Consider the following 19,880-nt stretch of genomic DNA (forward strand, 5'->3'; position numbering starts at 1 on the left):
AAACAAAAGGAATAACTGACAACTTGGCAAGTTCTCGAATTCCTCCAAACAATTTCATTTGGGAGGCAGATCAGAGGTAACATGTTTTTTGGTGTTCATGCTCAGACTTGCATAAACACCCAAAGCCCACAACATATTTCACTGCAACTTATATCACTTGTGAAATTGCATGTGTGTGTGTGTTTGATAATTGCTTTTTTTTTTTCTTCAGAGGGCAGAAATTGATTGGAGATGGAAGCCTCAAAAAGCCATTATGTGAACAGATGCTTTCCAAATGTTAGCACCTTAAGTTTCACCATGCACCCAATAACAACTTCCCCTGCTTCCGATGTTGACGGCGGCCGATGCTATGATTTCCTGGCTTATTGCATCCCTAATGTACACCTGCTGCTAGACTAACAGGTCTGGTCTGAACGCTGCTCGCTGAGATTGCTTCCTACAAGCCCTCTCGAGTTGGCAGAGGACTTCAGAAACCTTAAAGGGATTTGTCTGTAAACATTTATTCTATAGACGTTCAGCGAAAAAAGCAAACGCGTTCGCACTCGATTGTTTACGTAAACATTTAACGGTTGACTTTTACAAGCCACTGCTGTGTTAATTAGAATACGGAGCTGCACAACAGCATCCCCGGCGTCGACATCTTGACTTTCGGTCGCCACACATGCTCCGCATTAAAACGCTTTGTGGGGAAAACCGGGTGAAGTAAGCGGCATGAGTCTGAGGACACGCAACGCACGCAACAGCATCCCACAAACACTTCAAACGCTGCTTTAGACCTGAGCTTAAGTGTTGACACCAGTGGTACACTCATCTAAGTACGATGGATGAAAAACTTTATGGGGAACATGGTGCAAAAACATGCAAAGCATTGCGTCTGACATCTAACCCATTCTGCTGGCATGCTAGGACCCAGCAGCAGCAGCAGCTAGGAATCAGACTTTCATCTCATTTCCTTGTATAGGCAGCATCTGTATGTCATAAGCATGTGCCTCTGTACCAGCCGAGAGCATGTCTTTTATCTTTAGCCCCAGCATTAAACCGCAGGACTCAATTTCTCAAGAGTGAACAGACTGTTAATTTGGCTTCACATCTCAATCCCGAACCCCTCCTTGACCTTCGGTGGAATATTTAATTGATCCAATTTATCCTTTTAAATCTACTAGCATTGCAGAGTTGAGAATTTCATTTGCTTCCCAGTGAAAGCAAATGATTGTTCTGGCAGGACGCGTCGAACAAGAGGAAGTACAGGAAATAATCCGACGCACCAGATGGTTTGTTTCACAGAACCATCTGGGAAGTCCTCTGTTGAAAACAGCTTAAAAATAAAGAGCAGCCACTTTCAGAGGGATGCTTCATCAACGGTTTAGGACTGTGTTTTTTAGTTTAAGCATCTGGTGGTTTGTATTGTGAGCAAGTAAAATCAGTTAATCCTGACCAGCTGAGTGAGTCAGTCTAAAGTGAACCTGCCATGCTAACCACAACTGCACTAAAAGATTCTCTGTTGCTGAAGGAAAAAATCAGATCGGAATCAATTTAGAGAAGTCGGACTCTGTCAATGTACTATTGCATTTTATTACCCAGCACCAGTTATAAATCTTTGTAAAACCGGGAGTTGGAATCATGTAAAAGGCGTTAAACCCCAATTGAATCCATCACACGTTGAATTCAACTAGTTTGTAAAATTTTATTAGGTGTGAGCCTCATTTTTAAAAACAATTTTTTTAATCTATATTACTAACCCTTGTATGTAGAAATGAGGTCCAACCGACCCCACACACATAAAACTTGTATCATTTGCCATAGTCCTCTACGTTTGCCTCAGTCCTCGCTCGCACAAGAAGACTTAAGACTTGACTTGACTCTGTTCCTTTTCTCGCCCTGCAGATGGCGCTGGCAGAAGAAGGTGTAAGTGTCAAAACTGCCAGTGTTACAAGTTCTGTTTGGTTGTGGTTCTTGTGCACGTTTTCATTGTCCTTTTTCATGTTTTTCCAGTGTCCACTCGAATTGAACCCATGCAAATGTGAGAAAGGTGAGAGAGGACCCAGTGGCCCTGCGGTAAGTCGTACTTTATATCCACCCAATCAGGGATGATGGCTTGTATGCACAAACATGCATCATGGGCCCACAAACGGCATGTTTTCACACACACAGGGATCTCGCTCTAGAACAAGTTCAGTTTGCGTTCCTCTGAACATTGGTGTTCTGTTGAGAACAGATGCTCATTTTTTTGGACATCAGCAGGGTACTTCACACAACACCGAAGAAGAGCGAAGTCATAAGATGGCAGATGCCCTACGCATCTCTGTGGCCCCTGTACAGTGCAGGATCTATGATGTTGCGGATCTAATTGCCCTGAGAAAATGATTAGAGACCCTGGCACTCTGGGTGATCTAGACTAGAGAGATTATACAAAAGGGACTGTACAAAGAAGACATAACTCGGGTGGTCAGTAAGTGGCACATGTGCATGTTATTCAGCCATTTCCAAGTCACTAAACACAACCACATTAAACCACTTCAGTTGTGTTGTGCTCCTCTGCTGCTCCCAGACGTTAAATCTGCTTCTTAACAATCAGTGCCAAGGAGAGCTCTGCAGACAAAGGCTCCTACAGGCTACATAATTGCAGGGTTCGGAAGAGTTTAGTGACTTGTGCGGGTTTTCAGAAGTCTTGTCTCCCCGAAGCGGTGAGAGTAAAGCAAATACTTTACATTCTTCCCAACAGTTTATTGAAAACAGGTCTAAACGCATATTTACATGGGAAATCAGCAGAGTCATGTCTGCTGAAGGAATCCTGCCTCTCGGGACTATCTGAGAACACATGCTTGGCAGATTCAGTGCTACATGCAGGACTTTCTTTAGCTGCCAAGCATGTCGTGATACGGGCTCGCCTTTTCCTCAACAGAGAAGGTCGGTCACAGTCAAAGTGATTACTGCTTTGAAGCCTTTTCTCTGGATTAAAGCAAAGTAATTACCCCTTTACTCCTGATGCTCAGAACAAAAGCTGTTATACATCAGGGGTAGCAAGGGACACAGTGACAAAAGCAATGTATGCGACCGGAGATAACTTGAAGACAAGAGTGTTTCATAGAGTCTATATTATAAGAGAGAAAATGGCCAAGAAGTTTACTGAGTAGACAAGGCAGCATCAGTTACGTTTGACTCATCTGTTCCCCACACTCAGTGACTTAAGCCATTTTTTCTGCAAACAATGCAGCTCTAATGTTTGGTTTGAAAAGCTGGAAGTTCGTTATTCTGGTGATCTTTTTAAGGTGACGGTAGGCTGATTTCTTGGTTTGGTTTATGTGTATGTTAAAGTTTAAATCCTACTCTGTGAGTACACCAAGATTTTTTTGTTTGCTCTTCTGCCTTTACCATCAAACCGTCTCCAAATCCCAAACCACCCATTTACCCACAGCCATATCTCAAAGAAAAGCAGAAAGCAAATGATCATTCCTCAGGGAAAGCCCTATGGATCATCAGCTGCTGTCTATTCCTTGAAGTTAAACAGGAATAGAAGAGATGTCTGCTCACAAAATAATCTTCAGTGGTCGAGATTGTTTTCATGTTGCCTCAACTTCTACCGTAGGGCAAGAAAGGACGTCCTGGAGATGATGGAAGCCCCGGCGCGAAAGGACAGAAGGTACTGCCAATCCAACAACCCTTGAACAACTTAAGCAAGTAGTTCAAGGGTCGCACGTTAAATCAAAATCTTTCTTTAGGGTGAAAGTGGTCTCAGTGGACTTCCAGGCCGCGAAGGAGCTGAGGTGAGTCAAGGGTCTTCAGTTTGGTTCGTGAATTTATGACCAATGTCTCGTCTTCTTTGACCAAAATCCTTCTCTCTTCTGTCTTTGCTTGATTTAACAAAACTCTCGTGTGCACACAGGGTAAATCAGGATACAAAGGAGAGAAGGTATTGTATGGATTTTAATCCAAACCCCTCTTATGCCTCGTTAGATTCTAAAACAAAGGGTTCTTCCCACGCTGATTTAACATCATTATAAGTGACAGTAACCGGGGGATTATGAGCTTCAGACATAATGGCACACTGTGACTTTGAAGACATTGTGGCATTTTATCGTCCTTTGTTTAATGTCAGACCTGCCTGCAATCGTCTGCACATTGTTGTCATCTTCTGCGACTGCAAAGCTCTCAGATTCTGTATATTCCCATGACATTAATTGTCGCAAATCAGCTCAAACCTGAACCTGTAAACAAACAGCATTATTTTTGTGTAGACGATGTTTGAGAAGGAACCTAAACTTTGTTTGTTCTCTCACAGGGAGAGAGAGGAGAGTGTGGCACACCAGGCGTTAAAGGAGACAGAGTATGTTTGTAGTTCTTTGTTATTCCAACTTGACAACAAATATAAAATATAATATTTACCACGATGATGATTTGTCAGCTTGAGATGAAAAAAAAATCTACCTAAAGCTAAGTATTTGTCTTTTTGAAAGGTAGTTCACACTTTCCATCGTTTTGCCATCTGTTACATTCATTTCTGATAAAAGCACGTTTTTTTTTTCTTTTTCAGGGCCCTGAAGGTGTTATTGGTCCAAGAGGAAACCGTGGACTTCAGGTGAACTTTTTCACACTCTTCCATTAGAGTCATTTAAACCCAGCTACTGCTTTTACACAATCAAATAATATATAGAATTGTCACTTTTAGACTAAGAAATGCTCAAATATTCACTATGCAATCTCTGAGTCATTCATTGTTTCAGTTGTTGTTGTTTTTGTGGCTTCTTTGTCATACTTCCATGTTTATGATCGTGAAACAAGTGTTAACACTGGACAAACCTGGACCTGAAAGACGTTTTCCAGCATGAAAAGGTTGTTTAAGGTCATAAAAAAAAAATCTCCTTCAGGAATTTATAAAAACAAAAACAAAGTCTTCCCATCCGTCCCTCCTTTTGATTGATTGTTTTTGATTCTACAGTTCTGGCTGCAATCAAGTTTGTCTGCGACTAGTGAAAGTAAACAAAAGGAAAAGAAAATGAACAAAATGTGTTTCATCACTTACTGTGGCAAGAAAAGAGCTCGTATGTGATTTATTGTGGTTTGTGTTTCGTGCTCGTGGTTTAACGTGCAACACCTTTATTATTTGTGCTTTAGGGTTTGCCAGGTCAACCTGGTGATGTGGGACCTGAAGGAATCATGGGCAAAAAAGTAAGCACGATTTTGACCTTTTTTTTCTTTTCTTTTGTTTTTTTGATGCATGCTAATCTGAGACTAATGACAGAACTTGCTGTTTCTCAACATGCCCTTCTTTTCTTTGTTTGTATGAAGCAATCACTTTGTGTGGTTTTTTTAAACGCACCAACATGTGGCGACATAAGAAAAACGGTGACGGCCGCTCTCAAAAAATAGCCAACACCTTCTGATATCAAGTCAAGAGTCTCGTGTGTCAGCTTTTAAAACCTTGCGTAACCTTTTTTCTTGTCACATCCAACACACAAAGAACAGCTTCACATCTCCATCTTGCCAATCATCTTTCCCCAGCAGTAGCTAACCAGTGCACCAACTGGGCCAATAATAGATGCTGATAGGAAACCTTATTCCTGTCATTTCTCCCTTATCAACAAATAAGGAGGTCAATCGGGAGGAATAAACCTACCTTGCTATAGACCGCGACCTTCAGGACTACTCGGTTTAGTTTTCATATTCGCTACGTTTTCAGTAAAGGTGTTTTTTTATTTGAAAACTGCTGGTAACTAAGGTAACACCACGAGCTTTCTAACTCGATTGAAAAAGTAATGGTCCACATAGAGAAGAGGTTTTACAATTGGAAATGCTAGTAAGATGCAAAACATCTGGCGACTGTTTGGCAGTGGCTCCGAAACGTTTTTGGTTTTGCCAGACTTACTTTACAAGTCTGACCTTGAAAAATACAACATGAGTCACGGGATTTCTTGCCAAGGAACCCTCTGACTGCCTGAACGTGCTGCTTTGGTAAGGATAAAACGACAAACGTCAGTAGATTCTATTGGGATTTTATGTAATTGAGCAACTCAAACTAATGTATATTTGGTAGGCAGATGAACAAACATACATGGTTTTCAACTTTTGCAAAATGAAATAATACATTTGTATTCAGCCCACAACTTCCCATTAATACTTTGAAAAAAAGTGGGAAGGACTCTACTAACTATGAAGAGGCAAATCAATTGCATTGGATTTTATTTAAGGGTGTTAAAGTAAACTGAATACTAATCCTGCACACATTTTTAGTAAAATATATGGAAGTTTATGATTTAATCTAAGAGGTATAAATACTTTTGCAAGGATTTGTTTCTTCCTGAACCTTGAAGCTTCGTCTCGGTGAAGATGAATCAGAGATTTTTCATCCCATCTTTGGCTGAGGCCTTTCTGTTGAGGTTCAATGTCGTCGTCCATTTTTTAAACTGTATCTTCCCGATGACAGTGATTACCTCCACTCATCAGCACCTGTGCAGCTTCAGCTGAAGACCAACAAAGTCAAACATCTTCATTGTCTAGACTTCAGACGTCGCCGTGTCCAGTTTGTCTCCAAAACATATCAAAAATCCCCTTATGTTTTTTGCCAATCACGTACAGCTGACATAAGAACGATATGCAATGAAAACAAAATTTGCCGAAAATGTGGCTGTTTAAGACATTTTGTTTGTTCTTGCTTGCACTTTTGAAACATGAAAAAAAAAAAACAGAATTGAAAAAACTGCCATTTGTGCAGGCAGAAAACAAGACTTGCCATTAAATCGAATGGCTTCGGAAAAGGAAACAAGCTGCTTGTGAACACGGTTCCCTGATGATTAACGTGTCCTTGAAGCCATAAACATCTTATAAGAAAACAGTCAAGACGTCAGCACGAGTCGTGAGAGTGATGAGGGGAAGTTATGTGGATCACTCAGACATTAATAATACACAGGATGTGTGGTGAATCAGACCTTTAATCAACATATCAGCTGCAGCAGCATGTAAGGGAAAACATATCGTTGAGGACTTGGTGTCTTAATCAATAATTAAGCTGGATGGCAAATCGATTACTTAAACTTTTTAGTACATTAAATCTTTGTTAAATATATTTACCCATATCATTAACTTCACTTCCACACGTGCTGGGAAAAACTTTCTGTCTGACTGAAGTTTAATTTTTTTTCTCCGCATAATAAAATACATATCTCCAACAATGACATAGGAAAGCAAAAATACCTTTACATTTAAAATAATTTGCTTTGTTGTAGTTGTACATTTTAGCAGCACAAATGCCTAAACAGTGACCAAGTCCCGCCATTTTGGATGTCGAAGTTAAGACACAGGGGCGTACTGTCCCAGTTCTCACATTTTTGCGTGGTTGTGCACTCGAACCTTTACGTTCACTTCGATTGAATGCACACTTCACAGAGGGGCGTAGGGTGCGCACTGAGCATTGGGACCGGGACGTAGACGAAAATAAGTAGCAATAATTTCCAGTTCTGACTGACACCCTTTTCTCATGCTCTCCATTTTAAATAAATAAATAAATAAATAAATACGCCCATTGTTCATAATTCTGATGGACCTCCCACACTGCTGCCAGTCAAATGGGTCAAACGAAAACTGAGCTTAACCACTGATGTTCCTCGGCCAGCTGAGCTAACAGAAGTAGGTAAAGAAATCTTTAAATTTATTAATTAATAATATTTGATCTTCTCCAAATTATGCCATTTTGGAAAATCAACAGTATCAAATTTTGCATCTTACAACTTTGTACTGTAATGCTAAAAGTTGTGAGATAAACTATATTTAATGGCACATCTAGTTTACTTAGGGAAAACAGAATGCACTGTCAATATACAACCCATATTTTTCATAATAAAGGTTGAATAGCTTGTCTGCATTATTAATTAGGCCACCAACAAGACTTTGTATCTTCAGGTTTTTTTCACAAAGGCCAAAAAATTCAGACCAGATCGTCGTCTTCCACATGTTTGCTCTGTTCCCTTCATGGCTTGTGTCAAATTTAAATTTGAAATGGCTCTGGATGAAAACTAAAGCCACCCTATGATTAAGTCTGTACACTAAACATGACTATGACATCATTCATGCTCCCTATTTGATCATTTTTATTAATCCCGGGCAACACCACAATGTCTTTGTGAGGAAACTGAAGCTTTCATGGCCTGTCTCCACCTATAACTCAAACACATCAATCAAGTCAGTCACGTTTTTTTTTTTTGTTTTTTGTTTTTTAAACCAGATGCATACATGAGGATTGGTCTGAATCCCGGCGTACAAACGTGTCGCCATTTCAACGACACAAAGTCGCCTACCGTGATTAAAAAGCATTCGATTCCGATAGTTTTTTTTTTCCCTCGGAATAACGCGCAGTAAATAACGCTCGCTCTCACGACGCTGACATTTATAACACTTCAGATTAAAATCAGCTAACGCAGGCATAAATAACATGAGAAATGTCAAGTATCTCCAAAAGCTCATAAAGTGAATGGGGTGTGGGGGGTAGGAACTATACATTTGAACGTTTATTGGTGAGTTACGATCCGCCGCCGCTGTGACATTTGAAACTCCTCCGAAGAAGCTCATCTGTTATTAACTTGTCGGCTTATTTGTCGGTTCCTTCTGCTTTCAGCCTCCTCCACCGTGTTCTACCTGCCGTTCTTCCCATAAGCACTTACTCCACACCAAGTGGTCGCCTCCTAATTATTTTAGAAAAATGTTCACGTTAATAGTCTGGCTGTCATCCTACATCACCAAAATAGCAATGTAATGTCTGGCGGGAAGCATTGTCCTAACTTGCTTGGAAAGGGCAATGGAAGGGGGGGTGAGGGGGGACAAAAAGCACCGGTATGCACCTAGAACAATCTCCACGCCTCTTTTTCCTGCCTCCCATGGGTCCTTTTTGTGAGGGCCACAGCTTTGATTTACAGCCACTATGTAGAGAAGCAACAGCTTTTTTAAAAATATAAACAATTAAGTCTTAAATCAAGTTTTGTCAATGGACAGTTGAGGCAACACAAAGCGGGTTATGTCTGTGGGTTTTCTTAGATTTTCTCACTCGTACACAAGGATGAGTGACATTTGGACAAAATGTACCCACGTTTATCTTTTTAATAGGGGGAGCGGGGGCTTCCAGGACCACCTGGAATCCAAGGTGAGACAGGGATCGGCCTTCCGGGACCAAAGGTAAAATGTTACGGAAAAATCGTTTCACGAGAACATAACCACCAGCCTTTTGTGTCTCACCCTGTCTGAGCACTCCCCTCGCTATCTCGCACTCTGCAGGGGGATGTCGGTTTCCAGGGGCAACCGGGGCCTCCCGGCCCTACGGGGATCGGCGAGCCAGGACCACCGGTGAGTTAGAAAGGAAGACAAAACGTCCTCGTTTCTAACTTGTGTCACTTGTGTATTACAGACGAACAATGTAGACGGATCTGTCGTTCTGCTTCTTACTGTTCCAACCTGCTGCTTCTGTCTGGCTTGTCACTACATGAAATGTGCCTTTTGTTTCACAAAAAAAAAAAAAAATAGAATAACCTTTTAACCTCTCTATAGTAACAATTGTTAACGCCCCGAAACGGCTATAAAACCCTGTAGCCACACATGTATTAAAATAATTTTCAAGTTTTCTTGCCTTCCTACATCATTAACCGTTATTAGCAGGAGCAGAGATGATGTCAGGGCAAAAAGGAATGCCTTTGGCATTTTGTGTTAGCACAGTTCGTATTACTAATGGTACACACTCCAATTAGACCAATTAGTGCTGCGTGTTCAATTAATTATTCAAAGGAAGTTTCAATCTTAAAGTTCCCTTTTAACAGGAAGAAACCTCCAGCCGAACCAGAACTTGGCTTGGTACAACTGGCCGTCTCCCACTGCTGACTGGGGTGTTTGAGAAGTCGGAACAAAATGCACAAGGAGAAACAGATGGCCTGAGTTACTGCTAGTTTTGATGTTCAAGAAAGTAAAAAGTTAATAGCAGAAGACGGAGAACAATCAGTTGACGTCAACATTATCTCAGCTTCCTCCGGGAAGGAATCACAGCCAGACAAGATTAGCGTAGCTTCTGTGGCGAGGAAACCAAAAAGTTAACAACATAATTGGAGAGTAGTAGAAGGAGAAAGTGAGGAAAAGTGGTCAGTTTGTGCTCCAACGGTTTAAGCCAACGGCAGCAGAGATAACTCAAGTCCTTCTAGCGATAAACTATTAAACTGAATTCAAATAAAACAGATGAGAACAATTTGATGAATTTGAAACAGAATACCAGAAGCCTACACCTTCCCTGCCAACATCTTCTCTATACGTGAAAATCAACTCAAAACAAGGAATGTTATACTGGGCCACACACTACACTTTAAAAAGGAAAAGATTTCAAAAGAGCTCTTTTTTTTAACCTATGGAGGGAATAAGTCATATGCTCTAGCACCACCTAGTGTCTATCTGCGCACTTTGACTTATAGCAAGTATCTTGATGGAAAGTTAATTATAAGTCGGTTTTGTCTCATTTCAAGTGTATAAAGATATTTGCACTCGAAACTAAACCAAAAGTACTTGGTGATACTTTTTTGCTTTGCAGTGAATGCACTCAGCCTTCCTGTTGTTTACTGATTTTGAGTCAGAATTAGTTCCCTCCTCTCCCAAATAGATTTCTTTAAAAGGTCATTTACATGTTTATTTCATTTTTTCAGGGTCCTCAGGGGCCACAGGGAGTCCAAGGAGAGAGAGGACCGACGGGAGAAGGTATCCCTGGCCCTAAGGTGAGTGGGTGTTCATATTTATTATTTTTATTTCTTTAAAGCCTAAAGCTCCTGGGAGAGACGGTATTTCCTGAAAGTCTCATGCACTCAAGCCAGCTAAAAGCTTCAGCCTTTCGACCCATTCTCATGCATCCATGTTCGTTTCACCCATCCGCCGTCGCCCTCTGACCTTCGCAGGGAAAAAGAAAAATCTCCTGTCTGGGCTCCAGATTCCGACAGGAAATTGACAACGTGTATGGACAAGAGACATGATAGCACACGACAGTAAATTCCGCGTACGGCGCAGCAGCACGGCTTCCATTACCTCACGCCGTGGCGCGGCCTATCGATCGACCCCAGCAGGAGGAGACGAGAACGTCTCGGTGCGAAGAGGAGAGGATTCAGAAACGGGCGGGGAATAAAAAGGCCAGAACGCCCCCACGGTTCAGCCAGTGACTCAGAGGGAACTTATAGTCTGCTATAGTGTCTGTTTTTCCTCAGTCGTACACAAGCAGAACATCTCCCACATGTGGAAACACATCTTCCTTCATGAGGTTTCTGTTTTCTTAACAAAGATCAGGGGGTATGGTGGTATTTTGTGCTTCCACTGCGCACACACACACACATACGCACAGACAAAAACACGCAAACACACTCCTGGTTTTGATTAATCTGAGTAAAACTCTTTGAAGTTTGGAAAAATATCCACTTGTTCCACATTTCTGCTGACATGTGTTATACAGATAAACTTGACTTAACTTACTTCCATCCCCAAAGTAGCTCACAGAAACCAGCTCAGCACCTTTACACGAATCATAATTTTGAAGAAAACGATTCATGTAAAATAATATTAAATCACATCGAGGCTCTCCGTTGTGACAGAGGCGGACGTTAAACGAAGCCTGAGTAATATGCAGAAACGTCTTCCAGACACGACACGCGTAACTGCTTTTGTTTTCCTTTTGTTTTGTTTTGTTTTCCTGCAATATTTACCAAGGAACTCTGAAACACGAGGTAGGCTTCAGGTGAAATTCTTACTTCACCCTCACACCGAACTGTCATCTAATTCATCACCTGGCGCCGTTGCTCTGAAAAGTAACAGTTTCCACCATAAAACCTGGAGAAGGTGTTTCCCCCCCTCCGTTAGATCGCCCTCCAGGGTACTTTCTTTCTTTTCTGTCTTTCTTTTTTTTGCAACACCACACTTGGCTGTATTCTCACAGATGGCGTTCCTTCTACAGCGGCGTTCCTCACATGACTTGCCCCGACAAGCTCCCAGATTCGCAGCAGTATAACCTTTTTTTTCCCTTTTTTTTTTACACATCATTAGCGCTTCTGCTTTGAGCTCCGATTGCGGATTTATGACAATAAATGGAAACTTCTGGAAGCCAACATGCAAATGCGGCATCGCTATGCTAATTAATGTACATCTTGTTGTGGCTTCGTTTTGTTGTTCTCCGACTTTGGAAAAACCTTGGAAGATGAGGCAGAGGCTCCTTTTTAAAAGTAAATTCAGTTATCTCTTTCAGATGGATAGCAGTGTTTGATGGAAGCCATTACTGTTTCCTGTGCTGCATTTGTCTATGAATCATTCACAAAGTCTTGTTCGTTTTTATTGTTTGTTTTTTTTTAATTGATCGACCTTTTCTTGAGTTTTTTTTTTTTTAGATTATCCAATGGTTTTATATCAAATAGAAAAAGTTTTTGGTTACTCCTGGGGAATACTTAGGTATGCAGCCTGGGGGAAGCTGGGAATTGGACCACCGCCCTGTGATTTATGGAAAGCCTCCTGAGCTTGACCTTTGTGTTCTCAGTTTAGCTCAATAACTGTGCAGTAAATCTGCTTCAACGACAGGGATCTGCTTCTGGTTCTGCTAATCAATTTAAAGGGACAGTATCATGTATTTACCAGGCACGAAGCAGCACTTTATAACACAATCTATGTTACATTCAATTGTTATAAAAATGCTAAGTATATATCAAATATGACTTAAAAGAAAGTTTAAGTCTTGAAATTGGGCCTCTGTCTCTTTAAAAACTCCATCTTTTTCTGAAACGCCGCTGTCATAAAGTCATCACAACATCGCTCCTGTATCAACGTTTCTACCAGCATTGCACTGAGAAGTGGCTTGTATAATAAGCACAATTAGCATTGATTGCTAATTGCTGCTGGCTAGTCTGAAGGATTTGAGAAGGGGAGTCATGAGGGAGTCCTGCTCTGTGAGGCGGAAGCTTGGAGCTTCGTCCTCGAAGGTAGAGCTAGGTCCAACCAGACTGTGTTTTGAACACCTGAATGGTTGCCACGGGAGATGAAAGGATTTCCCAAACATGTATGAAAGAATCAAGGCAACATCTGGATATGTTTCTGATGAGGGAATAATATTTCAACATGATGTACAGCTAAAAAAAAAAATATATTTTACATAATTTAAGGACACTTTAACATAATGTGAATCTGAATTGCAAAAGCAAAATAAAAAACTCCATTAATGTTCACCTCTAAAACTCTTATGGCTCTTTGTAAATTGAGAAGAATTGCCTATTTATTTTCTACTTTAAAATCACTAATACATAGAACCTGATGGTGCTGACATCATCTGGATCACATCTTGATTGAACCGGACTTCTCCATATTGGAATTTATCGGGCCGAATAAAACGGTATTGACCCGAAGTCCTGTGGGTTTGAATTGGACCTGTTTAGCCGTGTTGCTCGGTGCTTTGAGGTGACTGATAATTGAAATTGTGAACGTCTGAGTTTCTTTTTCATTTATGGTCTTCTTTGTTTCAGGAATCAGAAACCTTAATCTAAAGCTTTTAACCAGAAATATATCATAAATCCTCTACTTGCCCTCTGCACACGTACAAAACGTAGTTCCATACGATATGTTCTATGTGAATATTAAATTACAGAGGTTACTGAAGGTAAGCTTTTATGTGTCTGAGTGTAGCTTTTATGAAAGCAACTATCAAAGACGTTCCCCCCAACCCCCCTTTTTTTTGCTGATATGTGGCATACGGTCTTGCTTTGCCATTCCTGTGAGCACATCTAATATCTCAAAAAGTCAAAACGCAATAACTTCTCTGTCCGCCTTCACAGGGCGAGCGAGGCATAGAGGGGCCACGGGGGCCCAGAGGACAGCTGGGCCTAGGAATCAAAGGAGACAAGGTAGAGTACAGAGAGGCCATAAATGAGGCGCCGTGCTGAAAAGACTTCACAAAAGCGGAGAACGCGAGAAAGCTAAAGCCCTGTTGTGAAGGAGGCCAAAAGTTGCCAGAGCCACTGATAAATGCACTGAGCTCGGCGTTATATAGGAGGTCACAGTCTACAGGCTATGAATTGAGGTTACAGCTTGAATGGTGTAGGAGGACTGCAGTTTTATGGTTTGGGTTGTTGAATGTGGGAATATTAACACTCTACTGGCGCATTCAGTGTGAATAAGGTTTTTATTTGTCGCAATGCGTTGCAGACACTCATCTGTCAGGAGAGCTTACGACTCACAGATGTAGACATGGGTTGGAAGCACTGAACTGATTTGCAAACAGGGTTCTAAAGTCATAAGAAATATTTTAAGCCGAGCTAGATCTGTATGGAACAAATAAAGTTGGGTACTTTCCGAAAGTTATACATAATGAAAGGTTGTAGCTGAAACTGAACAGTGATTCACTGACGATGAGCATGTATGTGGTATCAGTTTTTATTTTTTTAAACTTCATTCCTGTAGGGGGATTTTGGCCCTCCAGGGTTTCCAGGGCCCCTGGGCCTTCCAGGTCTAGGCATCCAAGGAGAAAAGGTGTGTGGCTGGTTGTTAAGCAAAGTGCTATGTATGCAACTTCTTTATTGAATTGTTCATTAGGCCTTAAGTTAACCGGATTTGATTATTTTCTATGTCGATACCTGTTTTTCTTTTTGCTTAAATTTAAATAAACTCATATCGCATTCGTCTTCAATTTCTTTATATCTTCCTTTCAGGGAACAGAGGGCCCCAGGGGGCCACCTGGAATAAGAGGCCAACCGGGAGAGGGCTTTCCTGGACCCAAGGTTTGTCCTGACCCTAACCCTACACATTATTTTTTGTCAAAAGTGAATTTACTTGTCACATCACAGAATATGTGTTAATCAGGCAGAGCTTGTAACAGAGATAAAGAACCTGTGGACTTTTAGGTTTTCCTTTACTGCATTAGTTGATTTAAAATAAGGAGAAGATTAAAAAATTATTTTCAGTAATAGCTTAATAAAATCTAAGTTAATTGAGTACATTTTAGTCAATAATACAGAGGGTGACTGTACCAGTTTTCAGCATTAAGCAGTATCGTTCTAGGATTGAAACAATGAACTTTATCTCACACAGGGAGACCAAGGGCTGCCAGGAGAAGTGGGGGCTCCAGGAGAAAGAGGAGCTGGTGAGCCCGGTGCCAAGGTGTGTCGCTGCTCTTTTTAATTAAAAACCAACATGAATCAGTCATTTAAGGTCTCATTCACTCTGGATCAAGACCACTCTGTTCTTTTGGATTTGCTCCACCGTTCCTCTGAATCTGAAATGGAACCCTGATTTTGATCTGAAGGCACTCTGAACACCAAATAGTTTGGGGTTTTTTTTTGTTGTTGTTTTTTGCTGCGTTTATGGCCATTCTACTACAGTGCTACCAACAAAGGTAGCAGAAATTGATTTGGATATTTCCTACCAATCTACTGGATTGAGACATGAGAGGTTTCTGCTCCCCAACCATCGGTTTCAGCCTTACTGTGAAAGAGGAAGCACCAGTATTTTCATCTGCCTCTTAGCAGCCTTACAAAATACAGGAGAGTGTTGTTTTCGACATAACTTGTGTCTTCAAAGACCTCCAAAGACTATCCAAATTCTGGCTGGTATTTCATTTCATAGTTTGGTCATTGTCTGGTGTGAATGTGGCCTAAGTTTAAAACGGCGTTAACGTCTGCAGCAGTCCAAACACTTTAAAAGACCCAGAAACCTTTCTGTAGGGTGAACCAGGATCACCAGGACTGTCAGGTTTGCCTGGACTTCCTGGAGAGGACGGAGCTCCAGGACAAAAGGTAGTTTGATGGATTTCCTCTCGGGCTCTATAAGAAGTGAACGACAAGTTTGTTGAATGTTTGAGTTTGTGGCTTTAGGGCGAACCAGGAGCCGTTGGCCTTAGAGGTCCAGAAGGCACGCCGGGGATTGGCACTCAGGGAGAAAAGGTACACAGTTTAAGTCTTTCTTTCCTTATATTTTTCAATATGATGTCATTTCTTGATGTGCTTGTCGGTGGACGATTGTTGGCTTATGCTACAACGGCCATGGCCCCTAGCAACATATTGGACATGAATGTTTTGCCATTTTATTGCAATCAAAAGGAATTGAATTAAGATCTTTTTCCCCTTTATTCATTGTGTACCTTTTAGCATTTTAATATTCACTTTCTTGTTTTTGTTCCACTCTGGAACCTTTTCTCTGAAATAAAGAAGCCTCGTGCATAAAGTACACAAGTGGTATTGAGGGTTTTCACCAGAAAACCTGGTGGTAGACATGCTAGGGCCGTCCACCAGTGACCCACCATGTTTTTGTGTTAAAAAATATTAAAAGTTACAAAAATTGGAGGTGGCTGAGCAGGGATCATAATTTGGCCAAGGGGCACACTTGGTGCGCACCCCCTCACTCAAAGTGCCAATGATTAACCTAGCTTAATCCATTATTGTTGTCAATGTTACTGGCATATACAAAACCTTATTTAAAATAAACAGCAATTAACCTGGTGGGAAAGGCAAGTAAAGCCTGGTGACCCACCAGGCTTATATTACCCTTTGGGGAAACCCTGGTACTTCTTTTATTATGTCTGACATTTCTTACTAAAGGTTATTTGTTGACCTGTATGTACATTAATAAATGATGAGTATAGGGTTATAGATATCCCATAAACAACCATGTTCCTGACATTGTTGCTCAGGGTGACCAAGGCCAAAGAGGAATAAGAGGGTTGACAGGTCCGCCTGGCATAGCTGGACCCTCTGGACCAAAGGTAGGAAACCTTTGAGCTGTTATTACCTAAAACCGTAGACAGTCTATGACATGATAAAGACTGATATGCTGATTAAAGGTTGGGATTTAATAATGCAGTTGAATGAATCTCTAACCAGGGAGAACCAGGGTCACAGGGACGGCCCGGTTCCGCTGGACCACCGGGACGTTTCATCACCGGACCCAAAGTATGCGCTTTCAGTTCTCACTTTGAAAAAAACAAACTTGCAATTCCTGCATATTTTCAAATTTGTATTTAGGTGATAATTATATCCTAGTTCGTTTTCAGGGAAAGCAATTATCACTTATTTCACAAAGATGTCATTATAGTTCAAGGGAGGAAAATATGAATTATTCCCTGAAGAAAAAAAAAATCAAGTTCCTGTAGCGAACAATATAAGGAGAGAACTGTGAAATTATTTAAAAAAAAAAAAATAAAACACAAGAAAACTAGGGTGAGGTTCATGATTCGCAAAAATAGTAATAGATATATTGAGAAAATAAATTCCTGCTTGGTAAGGCTTAGGTTCTAAATATGCAGCACTGAAGTTTTCTAACACACTTAAGGAATAATGTCAGCTGCTTCTGTTTATTTACAACCATAATTAAGCCTTACACTTAAAATACTTTAAACAACAAACTCACTAAGCTAGTAACACCCAACTAAACACCAGCATATGTCAGAATTAAACATGAAATAACTTTTAGAATGATACATAGTAATAACACAGTCAAGTATGAGTGTGGATGCTTAACGCTGCAGTAGGTGTCCTTTACAAAAAATTATTTTTTGACATATGATCATCATCTAGGCATTTGGCAAACGGAAGCAAATTTGTTCTACAGCAAGAAAGGTTTAGTTTGATTTGTTTTAAGACTTTTACCTTAGGTTGATGAGTGTTTTCATTCCAGTTCACTTGAAATACTCCAGAGTGACCACAAGGGGGAGCGAGTGAAGCTTTAGGACTGTGGACACCCCACTCCATCCCTTCAAATCACCTATGGATGTTCTGAGTTAAAGAAAAAAGCTTCTTCTACATAGAGATAAGCCCTTAGTTGACATGGTTACTCATCATACTAACTTTTTTTTTTTAAAGATCTTTTTTTTTGGCTCTAGTGGCCTTTATTTGATAGTTAATTGACAGGAAAGTAGGTAGTGAGAGAAGGGGAAAGACATGCAGCAAAGGTCGCCAAGGCCGGGAATCGAACCTGCGACAGCTGCGTCGAGGACTTAGGCCTCCTTATGTGGGTTGTGCTTAACCAATGCGCCACCACAGCACACTCATCATACTAACTTCTAATATAAAACTGTAACAACTCTATACATAACAGTAACTACTGTTAGGTCCATTTACATTCTTCCTTTTTCTTCACAACTTTAGATTCATTTCCTTTGTTTATTTATTTCAAACATATTCACAATTCAAATGCCACGATATATATTCAATAACTATTTGTTTGAAAAGGAAGTAGGCAGAAAATGAAGCTTATATAATCCCACTACATGTCTTTTACACGTCTGACTTTCCAAATTTTTCTGTATTTAAAGAAAAAAAACAACAATGTTAACAATTCTTTCACAATAATGAAAGACAAGAAATTTGGACCTAGTTAAAACAGCTGAGAATGTGTAGTGTGTGTATCTTTGCCAACTTAATCTGAAAAGTTTATGTCTTAAAACGTCGTAGGGCGATCCTGGACCAGGTGGACCTCCTGGTCCAATCGGCGAGACTGGCTTTGGACTGCCTGGCCCAAAGGTAATACATTTGTTCTTTTTGGTGCTTAAAACTGAACTACAATGGAAATAATCATTAAAAAAAAAAACTATAGGCTTGGATAAACAAATACGTCATGCCTCAACAGTATGTATTTGGAAAATCAATTATGAGAATGGGAAGCCGATTGGACTCCACAGGAAGAAGTTCAACATTTTGTTCTAACCTGTTGCATTAAATATTATCCTTTGTATGACAATTTGAAGTTCTTGTTCTGTTTTAGGGCGATCGAGGTGACCCGGGCCCCGCAGGTCCATTTGGCCCCAAGGGAGACGGCTACCCTGGCCCCATGGTGAACAAACCAAATCAAACACAACATTTTCTATCCATCGGCTTATAATTCTCCACATAAAGAACCATTCATCACACATTAAACCCAGTTTTATACGGCCTCTCTAGTGTTTCACACTTTATGTTCATCGGACATAACAGTGTCCATCCATCTGTTAGACGTTTATTACCCAAAAGTTTCAGAAGATGTTCCGCACAACCTGCAGCTAACACTCAGAACAGAGACAAAGAGGCGAGATTTATAGTCAGGCAAATCCTCATCTACAAAAAAATAAAATAAAATTCCCCCCCAAAACCTAGATAATAGTTGAGATCTGATATTTTACTGAGTGTTTTGTAGAAATCTAGATTTGACATTATTGGTAGAAGTGTAAACAAGATGAGAATGGGATAGAAAAGCTGGATAACATTCTGTTGATTGGTTGTTTAGGGTCCTCCTGGTCTGCCGGGGCTTCCTGGAGAACCGGGGCCAGAGGGCGTGGGCATCCCGGGACCAAAGGTGAGAAAATGTCAGAGTCAGAGAGAAACCAACAACCTTCCTTTATAACCCTAAACCCCCCAAAAACTTTTGGAGCCATTAAAATTGAGGATTCCTCCAGGAAATCTTTATTGTGGCCAGTTTCCAGTCTCTGGTCAGCCAATTCCATTTTCTCTTTAAGAACTGTCTGGTTTCCAAATGTCTAAATGTTTGGTCCTGCAGGTGTCTACTAAGTTTGTCTCCAAATTAATTCATTTGTTTACAAATCTAACAAACATCCTGTGGCAGAGGGATTTCTTTTGTACTCAAAGTTGTGAATGAAACAACTAAGGCAGGAAATAGGGAAGGACCAAAGAGACCAGCACTGGCCTAAATGCTGTTGTCTGTTTTAAAAATCCTGTTATGGTGCATTCACTGATCAGGAAAACATTGGACTTTTGAGTTTATGTCCAGGGCGAGTATGGTGGCCAGCCAATGTTGCGCTGCATCTCCACTTTTTAGTGGATATGAATAAAATTCCCACTTTTAGAAAGATTCTTTGATTAAAAAAATTGAGCTAATTTAGAGTAAAAGAATGATGGTAAACTCTGGTTCATTATAATTAAACA

General features: G+C 40.6%; 1 protein-coding gene across 1 annotated transcript in view; it reads left to right on the forward strand.

Moving 5' to 3' along the window:
• LOC103147190 (collagen alpha-1(XXVIII) chain-like) overlaps positions 1–19,880 on the forward strand; it is a 34,234-nt gene that overhangs the window by 4,498 nt on the left and 9,856 nt on the right. Inside the window, exons 4-25 of the mRNA XM_007565420.2 lie at positions 1,885–1,905; positions 1,993–2,055; positions 3,587–3,640; positions 3,720–3,764; positions 3,884–3,910; positions 4,280–4,324; positions 4,532–4,576; positions 5,113–5,166; positions 9,091–9,159; positions 9,259–9,327; positions 10,662–10,730; positions 13,809–13,877; positions 14,434–14,502; positions 14,682–14,750; positions 15,061–15,129; positions 15,693–15,764; positions 15,843–15,911; positions 16,658–16,729; positions 16,848–16,916; positions 18,417–18,485; positions 18,727–18,795; positions 19,225–19,293. Of these exons, the coding sequence (XP_007565482.1) occupies positions 1,885–1,905; positions 1,993–2,055; positions 3,587–3,640; positions 3,720–3,764; positions 3,884–3,910; positions 4,280–4,324; positions 4,532–4,576; positions 5,113–5,166; positions 9,091–9,159; positions 9,259–9,327; positions 10,662–10,730; positions 13,809–13,877; positions 14,434–14,502; positions 14,682–14,750; positions 15,061–15,129; positions 15,693–15,764; positions 15,843–15,911; positions 16,658–16,729; positions 16,848–16,916; positions 18,417–18,485; positions 18,727–18,795; positions 19,225–19,293 (1,326 nt within the window). The remainder of the gene's footprint in view (positions 1–1,884; positions 1,906–1,992; positions 2,056–3,586; positions 3,641–3,719; positions 3,765–3,883; positions 3,911–4,279; positions 4,325–4,531; positions 4,577–5,112; positions 5,167–9,090; positions 9,160–9,258; positions 9,328–10,661; positions 10,731–13,808; positions 13,878–14,433; positions 14,503–14,681; positions 14,751–15,060; positions 15,130–15,692; positions 15,765–15,842; positions 15,912–16,657; positions 16,730–16,847; positions 16,917–18,416; positions 18,486–18,726; positions 18,796–19,224; positions 19,294–19,880) is intronic.

This window comes from Poecilia formosa, unplaced genomic scaffold (assembly GCF_000485575.1).
Source record: "Poecilia formosa unplaced genomic scaffold, Poecilia_formosa-5.1.2 Scaffold175, whole genome shotgun sequence".
Taxonomy (NCBI): Eukaryota; Metazoa; Chordata; class Actinopteri; order Cyprinodontiformes; family Poeciliidae; genus Poecilia; species Poecilia formosa.